We start from the raw sequence: 14,143 nt of genomic DNA on the forward strand, positions 1-14,143 counted from the left end.
GGATCGTCTATACTCTTAAAACGTTATCGGCATGGTAGCTTTAAGGAGTTCGCTGCAAATTGGTACTGTGTTTAATAGTAATAGTGACGCTTCATTCATGACTATAAGGAAAATAGGTAGTTTTCACATTCCATCATGTTCTGTATGAGACACACACATGTATGCAGACATAAAGACATAAAGAATATTAATTCACAGTTAGATTCCTACGTTTTCTTTAATTGACGTTTTGAGTTATGTGTGAAATTTTGTTGGCGAGTGCTTTAGTCAACAGAATGGTGGAATGGTATTTTTGTGGGATTAGCCGGTGAATCAGACGAGCGAGAGAGCGGTGAAGAGCGAGGCAGCGTCCAGGGATCCTGTCTGGATGCGGTTCAACATTCAGGAGGAAAATATCTATCGGTTTTCTCTAGCGGGAGAGAGGATCAGCATTGTCCTTGACGCCTAGCTTTTTCCAAATTATATGCAAAATACACATAAGAATCAGAGCTTTAGCTGATATTTTACTCTAAATTTCCTTCATCTCCAACATCCTGCCAGATGTGTGTACTTATGCACAAAAGCACAGAGGCATGTTGGCTTGATGTTCTTAAGAACTGCTTCACTGCGATCCGGAAGACATTCAGATAGTTCCTGATAGAAATCTATTGTGCTCGATTCCATCTTTTTGAAAGCAATTGTGAGTATAATTCTGTTCCATTCTGCACATTTCTAGGTTTCAAAGGTGGCCTCAATAAACAGAAATGAAGTCAGCCTCGTGTTTAGGGCTGAAAATCTTTCTGCATTTTCTGCAGTTACTGGTTACATCTTTACCTTCCATGCAGGTGCACCAAGGACACAGCATTGTCCTGTATAATACCAATTGGTATCAGCTGTCATACAATTGGTTTAGGTAGTTCTTTTTAAATTCTACATTATTTAAATAATTATTTAAAAGGTGTGCAAGAGCTGGAGTGAGGGCATGTGTGCGAGAGCAGGAGTGAGGTGTGTGTGCGGGAGTGAGGGTTTACAAAAGCGGGAGTGAGGGAATGTGTGCGAGGCTGAGAGTGAGGCTGTGTTTGAGAGTGGGAGTGAGGATGGGTGTGTGAGAGTGGGAGTGAGAGTGTGTGTGTGAGAGTGGGAGTGAGAGTGTGTGTGTGTGAAAGTGGGAGTGAGGATGTGTGTGAGAGTGGGAGTGAGGATGGGTGTGTGAGAGTGGGAGCGAGTATGGGTGTGTGAAAGTGGGAGTGAGGATGGGTGTGTGAGAGTGGGAATGAGAGTGTGTGTGTGAAAGTGGGAATGAGAGTGTGTGTGTGAGAGTGGGAGAGAGGGTGTGTGTGTGAGAGTGGGAATGAGAGTGTGTGTGTGAGAGTGGGAATGAGAGTGTGTGTGTGAAAGTGGGAATGAGAGTGTGTGTGTGAAAGTGGGAATGAGAGTGTGTGTGTGAGAGTGGGAGAGAGGGTGTGTGTGTGAGAGTGGGAATGAGGGCGGGTGTGTGAGCCTGAGAGGAGGGGGCTGTGTGTGCTAACGCTCCGCTCTGCTAGTTTTGGGACAGCAGAGGAGCTCTGTCCCTCACACCCAGGCTGTACGCCGCATAGCCCGAGGAAATTCGCAGTGCTGAGCTCGCAGCGTGACCGAGTCTCGCAGGAGGCTTGCTAGCGGGCTTGTGGTGGAGCCCAACCCAGAGCACAGAGTTAGGCCAGCTTACTGTGACTGACAGAGTTTTAGATTCTCTGCCAGATAGTTTTGGATTGAGGAGTTTTATTTTCCTTGTGTGCTGAGGGAATAATCCCTCATTGAAATTAATGCCTAGATTAAAAAGAAAACCATAGGGGACACTTTGCTTAGTTGATGTCTAATATTCTCTCCTCTCTCAGCAAATATTGTGAGCAGGCCTCCTCCCCCATGACTAATTGAACACTATAAACGACTTTTACAGGTGTTTTATAAGCCGTGTTAGTGCTAGGAAAACAGGAAGTAATTCCCTGCATCATGGTCGCCACTTTCTTTACAGATGATTACTGCCTCGGTTTCGCCTCCACTCCGCCTGAGAGTGTGACAGTCTCGGGCCTCATGTTTACACAAAAAAAGATGAGAAAGAACCACAGAGCTTTATCATTCAGGACAGACTCCATTCACCGTGTTTTTTTTACGCATGGGATGTAGGCTGCTGTACAATATTGCTTGTAGAGAAATAACTGATGCTATGAAATTGAACAGAAGGTCGGTTTTTACTTGCAGGAATTTTAGGGAACCTGACCGTCCTGCAGCGAAGCACTTTATGCTTCCCTGGGACTAAGAGTAAAAAAAAAAAGAGAATGAAACTAGATTTTCTTGAGTGGATCAAATTTCAACTGAATTTCCTTACAGACTCATTCGAAGTATATATAGTTATATAAAACAGAAATATGTAGCTTTTCAAAACTTTGATTGAGGTGGGAAGTTTGACTTGGTGTTGGAGTTACAGGAGAAGCAGGAAAAAGGATGATGGCTTAGAGTCGCAAACCACTTAAGGCTTTTCAGACGTTGCATACAGGGACCTGCCTTGATGATTTACTGTTAAGATACACAAACTCCAAAATGCAAATATGCAGAATCGCAGCGTGAATTTGTCTCCCTCGGTGGCATATGTCAAATCCAATTAAAGGAAATCATTTACTAAAAATGACGGGCCGCCGAAAATATGCACTCAGGCACTTTGCTGTGTGACAATCGGCAGAGTTATCCTTTTAAAACACACTGAACTATTTAAGTCTGTCAACAGGAGCCACCTTCTAATACTTCGATTTGTGTGTTCATGCCTTGGTAGAGATATGTCTTAGGTGTCTTGCATTCTAGGGTTGACTTTGGGTTTTGAAGGTTTCCTTGACATTCTGTGGTTTTGGAAAGACCAGTAGGATGTTCAGAGAGGGGATAACTGACGGATGAATGCGAATGATTGTGCGTGTGGCCCCTGAGGCTGTGATTGCAAGGTTAGCAGTACAGTCATGTCTGTGGGCCCTAGAGCGAGGCCCTTAACCCCCAGCTCCATGGATGCCACTGCAGACGGCTGCCCTTCACTGCCAAGCTTGCTGTCACTTTCATGTGTGTCATGGAGCCCAAGATGGGGGGGAGGCGAAAAGGGAATTTTCCTACTGGGATCAATAAAGGGTCGTTATTATTATAATATCCGGGCTGTTTAGCGGGAATGACGGCTGCCCCACCTCTCGATTCCTTCTTGTATGACTAAACAGTCACACATGGCTGGCGTGTTGTTTACCAAGCGGCTGTCCTGAGAGCACGGGCCCCCTGGGGTCGTTTTGGAGGAATCTGTGTTTGTGCTGAAAGCAGGCGCGTTGGAGCGTGTGCTGCCCCTCTCTTGGACGGGGTTCACAGAGCCCCGCAGGGCCTGGAACGGAGCACAAGCCAGGCATCTTCGTAAGCAAAGGGATGGACAGGGGCCCGTGTGTAGGGAGATCGCAGGATATACGGTACTGTCGGGGGAGATTTGTAAACGCCGCATTACAGTGGCGGCACTCTCTGAGGTACATAAACCAAGGAGTAGCTAGATTTGTGGGTAGATATATCTGTTATTGGTCTGCGTGCGCTGATGGCTGCCGTACTCAGAGTTGCATACACTGCTGTTGCTGTGGTAGATTGGCTCCTCCCAGTGGTGTCCGATGTCAATTTTTTCAAAGAGACACACATAAAGGAACTCTGTGGGAGTCTTATCTGTTGTCTTAGTGATGTCACGATGAGGGAGACATTTTATTTTCACCTTCAGTCGGTGGTTGATCGGTGCCCACGAGGTGACACTACTCTGGTCATGGGTGACTTCAGTGTGACCACTGGCACTGACAGGGCTGGTTATGAGGAATGTCGGTCTCCACGGCTCGTGGGCAAATGCCAGTGGTTCCTATAGAACTACAAGAAACGTTCGAGAATTCTGGACACAAACTTGTTTCTGCAACTCTGAAGATATAGCTTAGGATCAGTAGGCAACCACCTACTAGGAGAATGGGGCTGGACCTGACCAGACTCCAAGATCAGACTGTTTCTAATGAGTTTACGTACAATTTGTGTGATTACCGATTGTCATGTGATGTGGGAGACCTTCCATGATAAGACCCTGAAGGTTAATGATGGTTGTGCTGGTGTTACCGGTGTTCCTAGAAGGAGGTGTTTAATCTTGCAGGGCCATGTCTGGATGGCAACTCTAGTCTGTACTGGGAACTGAGAAGGACGGCTGCACATTACACATATCCGAATCTATTCCTCGGAGAGTAGCAGTTAGGACAGGTGATGGAACGGCCTTTATGGATGACACTGCAGTTGTGACCCACTGGGCCAGCTACTTTGAGCAGCTGATCTTCTATTTCTGGATATTTCTCGGTCCATAATTCTTGAGGACGATTCTCCGATTAGTTATGAATCATCCAATCTCAGTGAGATTCCACAGGTGGTCAACCAGCTGAGGGTAGGGAATGCTAGAGGGATCTGCACAATGATTACCTGAGGGTGATCCGACTTGACCGAGTGTCAGCCTGGGGGGTTGCCAAATGGCATCCAGAGGTGTTTAGTCAAGTGGGGGGTGCAGCAATGTGCTATACCAATGCATGCTTCCCTGACCTGATCTTGTGCAATATTTACTGACCTGACCTGACCTGATCTCATGCAATATTTACTGTATTTAATGCACTGCACTCATAACATAATAAGACAGGACTGCATGACAGCATGACATATCTTTAATATACATTAATAAACATGATTATAAAGTTTCTTGTGTAGTTGTCATATTTTGTTTGTTGAATACTGTAGGTATACTTATACAGTATACTGCTTATTCATTTTCTGTGAACACATTATGAAGGTGCACCGAATCGTTACCCTATATGTTATGCTTATTTATTTTTATATAGAAATTGTGGTACTGTGTCTTGTCTAATTTTGTTTTTGCTGTGTCCTCACAGTGTGTAATCTCAAGCTATTTCCTCTGGGACAATAAAAGCTTTCTGATTGTGTTCTTGCCATTCGCCAAGTGTATTTAGTAGATATGAAAGTTGTTTGCCTCATATTTAGATATTCTTCTGAAGAAGAGAGGCCATGACATTAAGCAGGCCTTGGCGATTCAGGTGTGTTAAGTGGCCACCATCCACTCAGCCCTCTCTGATTAATGCTCCTCGATGGGGGTAATGCTGAGCCTGGTCATTAGCTCTCTCTGGATTAGCATACAGTAATGGGGGAGGGGGGTCAGGAAAGCCTCCAAGCATGCTAGTGCATTGTGCTAGTGCACTGTGTTAGTGCATTTTGCTAGTGCACTGTGCTAGTGCATTGTGTTAGTGCATTGTGTTAGTGCATTTTGCTAGTGCACTGTGTTAGTGCATTTTGCTAGTGCACTGTGTTAGTGCATTTTGCTAGTGCACTGTGTTAGTGCATTTTGCTAGTGCACTGTGTTAGTGCATTTTGCTAGTGCACTGTGCTAGTGCATTGTGCTAGTGCACTGTGTTAGTGCATTTTGCTAGTGCACTGTGCTAATGCATTTTGCTGGTGCACTGTGTTAGTTCATTTTGCTAGTGCACTGTGCTAATGCATTTTGCTAGTGCACTGTGTTAGTGCATTTTGCTAGTGCACTGTGCTAGTGCACTGTGTTAGTGCATTTTGCTGGTGCACTGTGTTAGTGCATTTTGCTAGTGCACTGTGCTAGTGCATTTTGCTGGTGCACTGTGTTAGTGCATTTTGCTAGTGCACTGTGCTAATGCATTTTGCTAGTGCACTGTGTTAGTGCATTTTGCTAGTGCACTGTGCTAATGCATTTTGCTGGTGCACTGTGTTAGTGCTCTCTGCTTGTGCTCTGTGCTAGTGCTGTGTGCTAGTACTTTGTGACATTGCGATTTGCTAGTGTGATTTGCTAGTGCTTTGTGACAGTGCACTGTACTAGTTAATCCGTGATGTAAAAGGGTGGTTGTACATGTGTGAAATGGTCGCCATGGTGAAGACACTGTTACTGTCAGCTCTTTGAGTAGCAGATTCCATCAGGCTAAATGCATGGTGCTAAAAACAGTGTATTAATAGATCTTTTTCTGAACATTTGTTTGGAATTTTAGTCACAGAAATGACTGTCAGAAGGCTGACAGAAAGCCTTCATCCCTGAATGCATTTGCATACAAAGTAAGCACAGAATCACATCAGGTTTTTGGGATGAATAAAGTTTGTAAAAATACCATTTTCCTCTTATCTGTCTTTACAAAAGGCAAACAGACTAATCTGGCCTTGTTAAATATTAATTAAACAAGGTTTTCCGTGGCATTGTTGCACTTTTATAGGTTTTTGCTGTATTGTGTTATGTGAGATTATTAAGTTAACATTCGGGACTCATAGTCGACATGTTGAACGCAGAAAGAAAGGTCAGGGATACTGATCTAAGTATTGGGCAGCCAAGACTTGTCGATACGGGATGTGAATGAAGGCAGTGGTCATCATCGCCTGATCATTTGGATGGCCATAGGCGTGTAGAGCATGAGTGGGATGCCTTGGACCAGCAATCCTGATCCACTCGTACTAGATGCGATGGCCTTCGTTGATATCCTACATCGGCGAGTTCTGGCTGCCCAGAACCCTATCTCTGGTAAATGGGTTTTTCCTCCTCAGACTCTCAGCGGGTGAACGGCGTGTCTGACCATGAACTCCCCACATGCCTTAATGTTTCGGAGACACTCTGACCCAGTCATCAGGCCGTAACAACCAGGCCCTTATCAGAGTCACTCAGATCATTTTCAGCTCCATATTCTTCTGCTTTTATCACTTTAACTTCAAGTCCCCAAAGTTGCCTTACCGTCTAATATATCCTAGACCTTGACACGCACTGTTTTTACTAGACAGACAGCATTATTCATTATATGCTTTATGTGTTTTATTTTACCATTTTGTCTTAGCATTACACTGTGCAGTATGCATGCTGTTATTTTTAATATTGCACCTCATGTTCCATTATGAAACCACATTTATCGGAGATCTATGGACTCAAGTGTCGCCTTACAAAGATACTGCAGCAGCACAAGTAACTGCCTGCTTTTCACGGCAGCCCAGTTGACTCCTCAGTCGGGAATAATTAGCTACCGGATCGGCAAAGCAGTAGCGAGTCTTTCAGTGTTTCACAGCAGCACTCTGCAGTCTTTGTTCTGCCTTGAATCCAGACTGTCACGTTGCGTACTGGAAACATTTGCTTTCCAAAAAAGCAACAGCTCGTCTCTTGCAGTACTCAGGTTCACAGGCAATTTTACGTAGAGCAGAGAATTTAAAACTGCTGCGCAAACCACATATTGGATAGATGTCAGTAATCTATGACATCTCTGTGTTTTGAAAATTATCGGTTGAAGTGATTGATTGTTACGGAGGTTGTTAGCTGTTTGCCGCAGCCTTCCTGGGCCAGAGAAATGTATCAGGACAGCTGCTGTAACTCATAAAATTCTAGCTAATAAGTTCCTTTTGCTAGAGGGACCCCGTAAAAGCCATGTAATAACGGTGAATGTGGCCTTCAGTAAGTCTGCAGTGTGTCGTGTGCCTGGTGTTATGTTGCTAGGTCAGGGGGATATTCACCCTTCCTGTCCCCCCTCCTCCTTACGGAAAATATCAGCTACTGTCTTGGCATCGATCGGTGGCACAAGACGCTAAATGGCTGCCCGTGAGAGGCCAGCAGGGAATGCCGAACTGGAACGCAGTCAGTGGAAGCGTGACAGATGTTTGCATCTTTCGTTTGTGCAAAGTGTGGAAATTTCACTGTTGTGTTTTAATTTTTAATTTTCACTGTTGTGTTTAAATGATTTTGTAAGTTAGACTTTAATGAGTATTTAAGACAAACTGTGTGTGTGTGTGTGTTTGTGTGTGTGTGTGAGCAGGTATACCTATCCTTATGGGGACACAATGTCCCCGTAACGTGATAAATATCCATTTTTTTTCCCTTATGGGGACCGGTTTCCTGGTCCCCATAAGGGAAAACTCTATTTTATAAAAATCAGTGACTGCTATGAAAAAATAAAAAATGCAAAAACTCTTGTATTTTGCTTGGTACTTATGGTTATGGTTAGGGCAGAGTGGGGGTTAAGGTTGTCATAGTTAGTGTTAGCATTTTTCCCATAGAAGTGAATGAGCGGGCCCCACAAGGATAGGTATACCCTACGTGTGTGTGTGTGTGTGTGTGTGTGTGTGTGTGTGTGTGTGTGTGCATAAATATATGCCTGATCGAGTCACATCCAATCACCAAAACATCATGACCACCCCCACCTGAAGTGAGTAATGTTTTGTACGAACGGTAAAAATGCTGCATGCCTGGGGTATTTTATACGGTAAGCTAACATTCAGTACTTGTAGTCCACATGGTAAATGCAAATGAAATGGGCAGCAATAAAGGTCTGATTGAAAGGGCCAAAGCATTATGTCCAGACGACTGTGGGAGCATCTGAGAAATGGCAAGGCTTGCAGGGAGCTCTTGTTAATTAGACTCAGAAATGAGTGTTGTCTGCAGTCTACAAAATGACACGGTCAAGTTATCGTAAAACTTTTTTTATCAGAACAATCATTGAAGTCAGTTTTCTGAAAGGATTTGGTGCTTGTCAAAGGGAAGTTTGCAAGTAAGCAGATCACTACTCGACCATATAGTCCGTAATTCTGTAAGTGTTCAGTTAAACCCCATTAACTGAAAAGCGGAAAATCAACATAGGCACTAATGCCCCAGAAAAGGCTTGAGATAGTAGCCGCTCTAGACGTGCTGTTAATGATTTTCTTTTCTATGACAAAGGAACAATAATAAAACAAAAATCAAATAAAATTGTGACAGTCACTAGCACTTCAGTTATATTTTACTGATTTATTTTGAAACTTTTAGCAAAATGCTTAGTCTCTGTTGGCACTTTGTGATTCACCGCAAATAAACAAAATGCTGTTTATGGTAATTATTGTATCCGGCTCCCAGGCATTTCAGGTGTTTCATTACTGTAGATTATCAGGTACGATGCTGAATTTTCTGAACTATCATTTATTTGCAGCGAGTGACAGTAATGTTGTACTTATAAGGCCCGTGCAGTTTCCAGCAATAGTGTGTATGAAACAGCTCTTCAGGTTCACAGCGATGGAAAACAGGACGCCGGTGGAGCCGTTTTAATTACACACACCTACAGTCGCAGCGTAGCTAAGAGGTTCGAAGCGTATAAATTGAATTTGGGCACCTTGGAGCATATGAAGTTAATTGGGGTCAGAATTCCGGAATTTGAGGCGATTTGTGTTGGAGTTATTGAAAATTTCATACATGCTATAGATAAACATTCCGGTAAATGATAAAGGGAAAAGCTCAGGCACAAATGACATCTTTCGTCGTTTGTATTAAAGTCTTCCACCTTAATACTAAATAAGCTGCCATTTTGATGTGATATCGGATAAGCAGTTTGCTCTCCTGAGAACGAGAGCAATAGGGAGGTAAGGAGAGCCCTTGCATGTTTTATTTTATTTTATTTTGAAGTCATGCTTGCTGGTGTTCGATATTCAGGAGCCAAGAACTAATATGTTTGACTGACTGGCTGTTACTAATGAGAGATGCTGCCTGGACGTTTGTAGCAATAGAAGATGCAGCGGAGATGTTGCCTGAAAGGTTGACAGCTGTAGAGACCCAGCAGAGGCTCTCATCCAGGGGAAGAAAGACTGGAGCTTCTGGCCTGAAGTAAACTGGAACCAGGAGGGCTGCCTTTAGATCCTGTGCTTATGACACAAGTATTCAAAAACCTGTAATGTAATCGATATTATTATTTTTATTATTATTATTATTATTTCTGTTGTTGTTATGGTTATTGATTGGCATAATAAATAAATTTTATGAATTTATTTTTAATAAAAGGGCAAATTTTATTTTATCCCCTGTCCGATGAGGATGGATACTGAGCACGCACTGTAGGCTGGCAGGGAGTGCAGGTCTATATATATCTGCATGTGAGTCAGCCCTCTATGGCGTGGTATACCGGGCCGCTGTGCAGCTCAGCGGGTTCGGGGCCGTGCCGGTGAAGGGAAAGTCGCTGTGTCGGACCTCAGGGTTGGCACTGATGTCAACGTTGGGCCCTTGTGCGTGGCCCTTGGCCTCCAGGGACAGTTGCTGTGTCGGACCCCAGGGTTGGCACTGATGTTGCAGTTGGGCCCTTGTGCGTGGCCCTTGGCCTCCAGGGACAGTCGCTATGTCGGACCCCAGGGTTGGCACTGATGTTGCAGTTGGGCCCTTGTGCGTGGCCCTTGGCCTCCAGGGACAGTTGCTGTGTCGGACCCCAGGGTTGGCACTGATGTTGCAGTTGGGCCCTTGTGCGTGGCCCTTGGCCTCCAGGGACAGTTGCTGTGTCGGACCCCAGGGTTGGCACTGATGTTGCAGTTGGGCCCTTGTGCGTGGCCCTTGGCCTCCAGGGAAAGTCGCTGTGTCGGACCTCAGGGTTGGCACTGATGTCACCGTTGGGCCCTTGTGCGTGGCCCTTGGCATCCAGGGACAGTCGCTATGTCGGACCCCAGGGTTGGCACTGATGTCTCCGTTGGGCCCGTGACCAAGGCCCTTGGCCTCCAGGGACAGATGCTGTGTCGGACCCCAGGGTTGGCACTGATGTTGCCGTTGGGCCCTTGTGCATGGCCCTTGGCCTCCAGGGACAGTCGCTATGTCGGACCCCAGGGTTGGCACTGATGTCGCAGTTGGGCCCTTGTGCGTGGTCCTTGGCCTCCAGGGACAGTCGCTGTGTCGGACCCCAGGGTTGGCACTGATGTCGCAGTTGGGCCCTTGTGCGTGGCCCTTGGCCTCCAGGGACAGTCGCTATGTCGGACCCCAGGGTTGGCACTGATGTCACCGTTGGGCCCTTGTGCGTGGCCCTTGGCCTCCAGGGACAGTCGCTATGTCGGACCCCAGGGTTGGCACTGATGTTGCCGTTGGGCCCGTGAGCGAGGCCCTTAGCCTCCAAGAGCAGTCTCAGTCTGCTTTCAGTTGTGCGGATTTTGGGACAAAACCATACGCTAAATAAAGATTATATGACATATAGTTTGTTTTATTATCTTGGTATAAAAATGCATCATTTTAAGATCTTGGATTCGAAGACGTTGTCTGAGACCGTGAGGCTGCCTGTGTCCCTCTCTGTTCAGCACTCCTCTCTCTCCGAGCGTCCTCTCTTTCCCAGATCTAGGTCTCGCTACCCCAGTAAACATCACCACCCTGGGTTATTTATTCGGCAAGACGGCACGGCCAGTGGCAGCGGTTGGCAGCCACTCGTCTTTTCTCCAAGCAGCTTTCACTATTTTAAACAGTGGCGGTTGGGATTCTGCTCCTTGTAGGTCTATTGTGAGCGTCTGAAACACACATCAGAAACCCTCTTTTCACACTTTGAAAAATACACATTACTGCCACACAGCCAAGGCCACAAGAAATTGTATTTGGTACAGTTCTGCAGTGTGCGTGAACATAGCTCAGTGGCACATGTTAAGTAAGCAAGACGTCCAAGACAACACATTAATTAAAAAGTAGATTTGAGTAAATATTTCTATTCGTGATTCCAATATTTAGTCTAGCCCGTTTTTCTGTATTTATTTTTAGATTGCAACATTCGGATGGACTGGATAAATATTACAGCCCACAGCCATGCTAAGTTTTCAATGATTCATTTTTGTGTGTAACTTTCCTATGGTGCTTCTTGACCCTCACAGGTGCCCGTACCTGGCCGTCCACCTCTCTCCTGCTGTCCCCATGTTTGCGGCCGTGCTCTTCCTCTTCGTGGTGGCCATGCTGCTGCGGACCAGCTTCAGTGACCCCGGCGTGCTTCCGCGCGCTCTGCCGGAGGAGGCCACCTTCATCGAGATGGAGATCGGTGAGTCCCAGGCCGACCCCCAGACACTGAGACCCAGCGTCGCTGTACCGCTCCCCACTGAAGATTGATCCCTTGTGAGGTGAAAATTTAGATGCGTAGATCCTTCAAGTAGACCTGTGTGTCTGCTTCCGTGGCGATGGATCCTTCCTGGTGTTTATGAACAAGCTCCAACCTCATCCCACATCCATGTTATTTTTAGCTGGTTTGCATTTGAGAAGCAGCTTGCTTTCTGGGTTCTGGCACTATGCCAAGTCGGTCCAGGTGAATTATTATATAATGTGATTCTAAACCGAGATTCTCCAAGACATTTCAAAAAGGCTTCAGGAATACAGAGAGGACGGAAATAACTTATTTTTATATATTAATTAAAAAAATTAGTTGGAGAAAATGACAAGTATGGCGGCAACAGTTTGTTTTAAAACTTGATCTACTGAAAAAAACGACCCACTAAAAATATTTATTTTACTTTTTTTTAATTAATTCCTTTTTAGCTTTCACTTGGTTAAGGAAACAGTATGGCCATGTTTATCAGACGGGCGGTTTGCCAGCCCTGTGTAACAGGACCAGAGGCATGAAACCACAGCAGTCTCCCTCCACGAGCGTCAGCCGAGGAGCTCCACGAATCAGACGCGCAGGAGAAAGGCCGGAAGATGTCTATCTCCTGCCTGGCCTTCACCTCCCCCACCTTTACTCTGCCCTTGTGCCCTAATGAGTTTGGCAGCAGGCGGAAGGCCGTACGCCTCCTCTAACCGCATCTCAGGCAATGTTTCTGTAATCCACCAGAAATAATTTCAGGGGGGTTACTTTAGTGTTGGGAGGTGGTCTCCACTCTGCAGTCCCCTCTCTCTTCGTCGACTAGCTAAACGGGATTAACGCCACTTAAGATCTCAGTGCTTTCATGCAAATTTATCTTTCTGCAGGAAATAAGAATAAAAAATGGTCCTTTGAATAAGAGCAGTAGATCTTAGTTGCCATTATGGACCTCTTGGTTTGTTCATTTGAGGTTTAATGGTTTTATGCAGACGTGCATGAAGGGACAACTTTCACAGAATTCAGATAATTCCGATTTTTTTTTTACATCAGTGAGCTCTGATAGTCAGATAGTGCAAATAGGGGATTGCGGTGACCTCATATGGTTGATACCTAACTCGGTTTGGTGACGATGTTCCAGACGTGTGTCCATTTAACGACTGATTGTCAGCGATGCTATCGAGGGCGGGGCTAATGTGACGGGGTATCTTCCTGGAATCATTTACGGAGACGGAATACGAATCCAGGCCACCCAAGAGGTTAGGTAGTTACCATGTGTAATTAAAAAGTGTTTTGGTATTCTGCAGTGCTCTCTCAGACGTCCACGCCAGACCTGGCATCTTAATGCTGACGTCTGCTTTGGTTTGACGAAAAGTTCACACTTGTCAGCCGATTGGCTCTTTAGCTTTGAAGGTGTTGTACACAAGGTTTCATGCTGTTTGCCAGTTGTGTCCTGTGCTTTCAAAGCAACAGGAAGCCATTTTTTTCTTTCCATCTGCATTACTATTGCAATGGCTTCGAGTTCATTTATAACACCAGCCAGCCTCTGAACAGAAATCTATCTTTCAGTGCAAACATAAACATAACAGGCCTTCAGAGCACAAAAAAATCTAATTGATATGTTTTTACAACCTTAGATGCAGGCATTGTGTTCTGAGGCAGGATATTTCTACACCATCCCTATCGCGGTCCTGTGTCCTGGTTTTGCTCAGAACAAACCCAGTACCGCTGTGGATTTTCACTGCACAGTCTTTTATCTGGGATGGGGTGCCGCATGGCAGCACTGCCCCAGACTAAAGGTTTCTCCTCCTGTGTCCCGCCCCTCCAGAAGCAGCCAATGGCAGTGTCCCGGCGGGACAACGCCCTCCCCCACGCATCAGAAATGTCCAGATCAACAGTCAGATAGTGAAGCTGAAGTACTGCTACACCTGCAAGATCTTCCGGCCTCCGCGCGCTTCACACTGCAGCATCTGCGACAACTGCGTGGGTGAGTGAGGCCTGGGGGACCCCGCCCCCCCCACTGGGCACTGTGGCTGGTGAAGAAGAAGCCTGTCTCGCCTTGGAGCTGCTCTGTCTCTGCTGACAAACTAGAAGCGTTCAGTGTTACTGATGGTGCACTTTTGGTTTAAGAGCAGCGGAGCTTATAGCAGTGACTACAACGGGGGGGGAGGGGGGGGTACTGTACTGTAATTATATTCACAAAGTCTAAATTCTGGCAGTTATAAAATATGGAAAAAGAAAATTATGATGCTGATGGTTATGAGAGTGAACGGTTTGATATT

The 14,143-nt window shown here is 45.6% G+C and overlaps 1 protein-coding gene across 1 annotated transcript in view; it reads left to right on the forward strand.

Moving 5' to 3' along the window:
* The window catches only part of LOC125713382 (palmitoyltransferase ZDHHC9-like), a 31,354-nt gene that overhangs the window by 3,414 nt on the left and 13,797 nt on the right, over positions 1–14,143 (forward strand). The window contains exons 2-3 of the mRNA XM_048984440.1: positions 11,671–11,831; positions 13,690–13,848. Of these exons, the coding sequence (XP_048840397.1) occupies positions 11,671–11,831; positions 13,690–13,848 (320 nt within the window). The remainder of the gene's footprint in view (positions 1–11,670; positions 11,832–13,689; positions 13,849–14,143) is intronic.

Source organism: Brienomyrus brachyistius, chromosome 18, assembly GCF_023856365.1.
Source record: "Brienomyrus brachyistius isolate T26 chromosome 18, BBRACH_0.4, whole genome shotgun sequence".
Lineage (NCBI taxonomy): Eukaryota > Metazoa > Chordata > Actinopteri > Osteoglossiformes > Mormyridae > Brienomyrus > Brienomyrus brachyistius.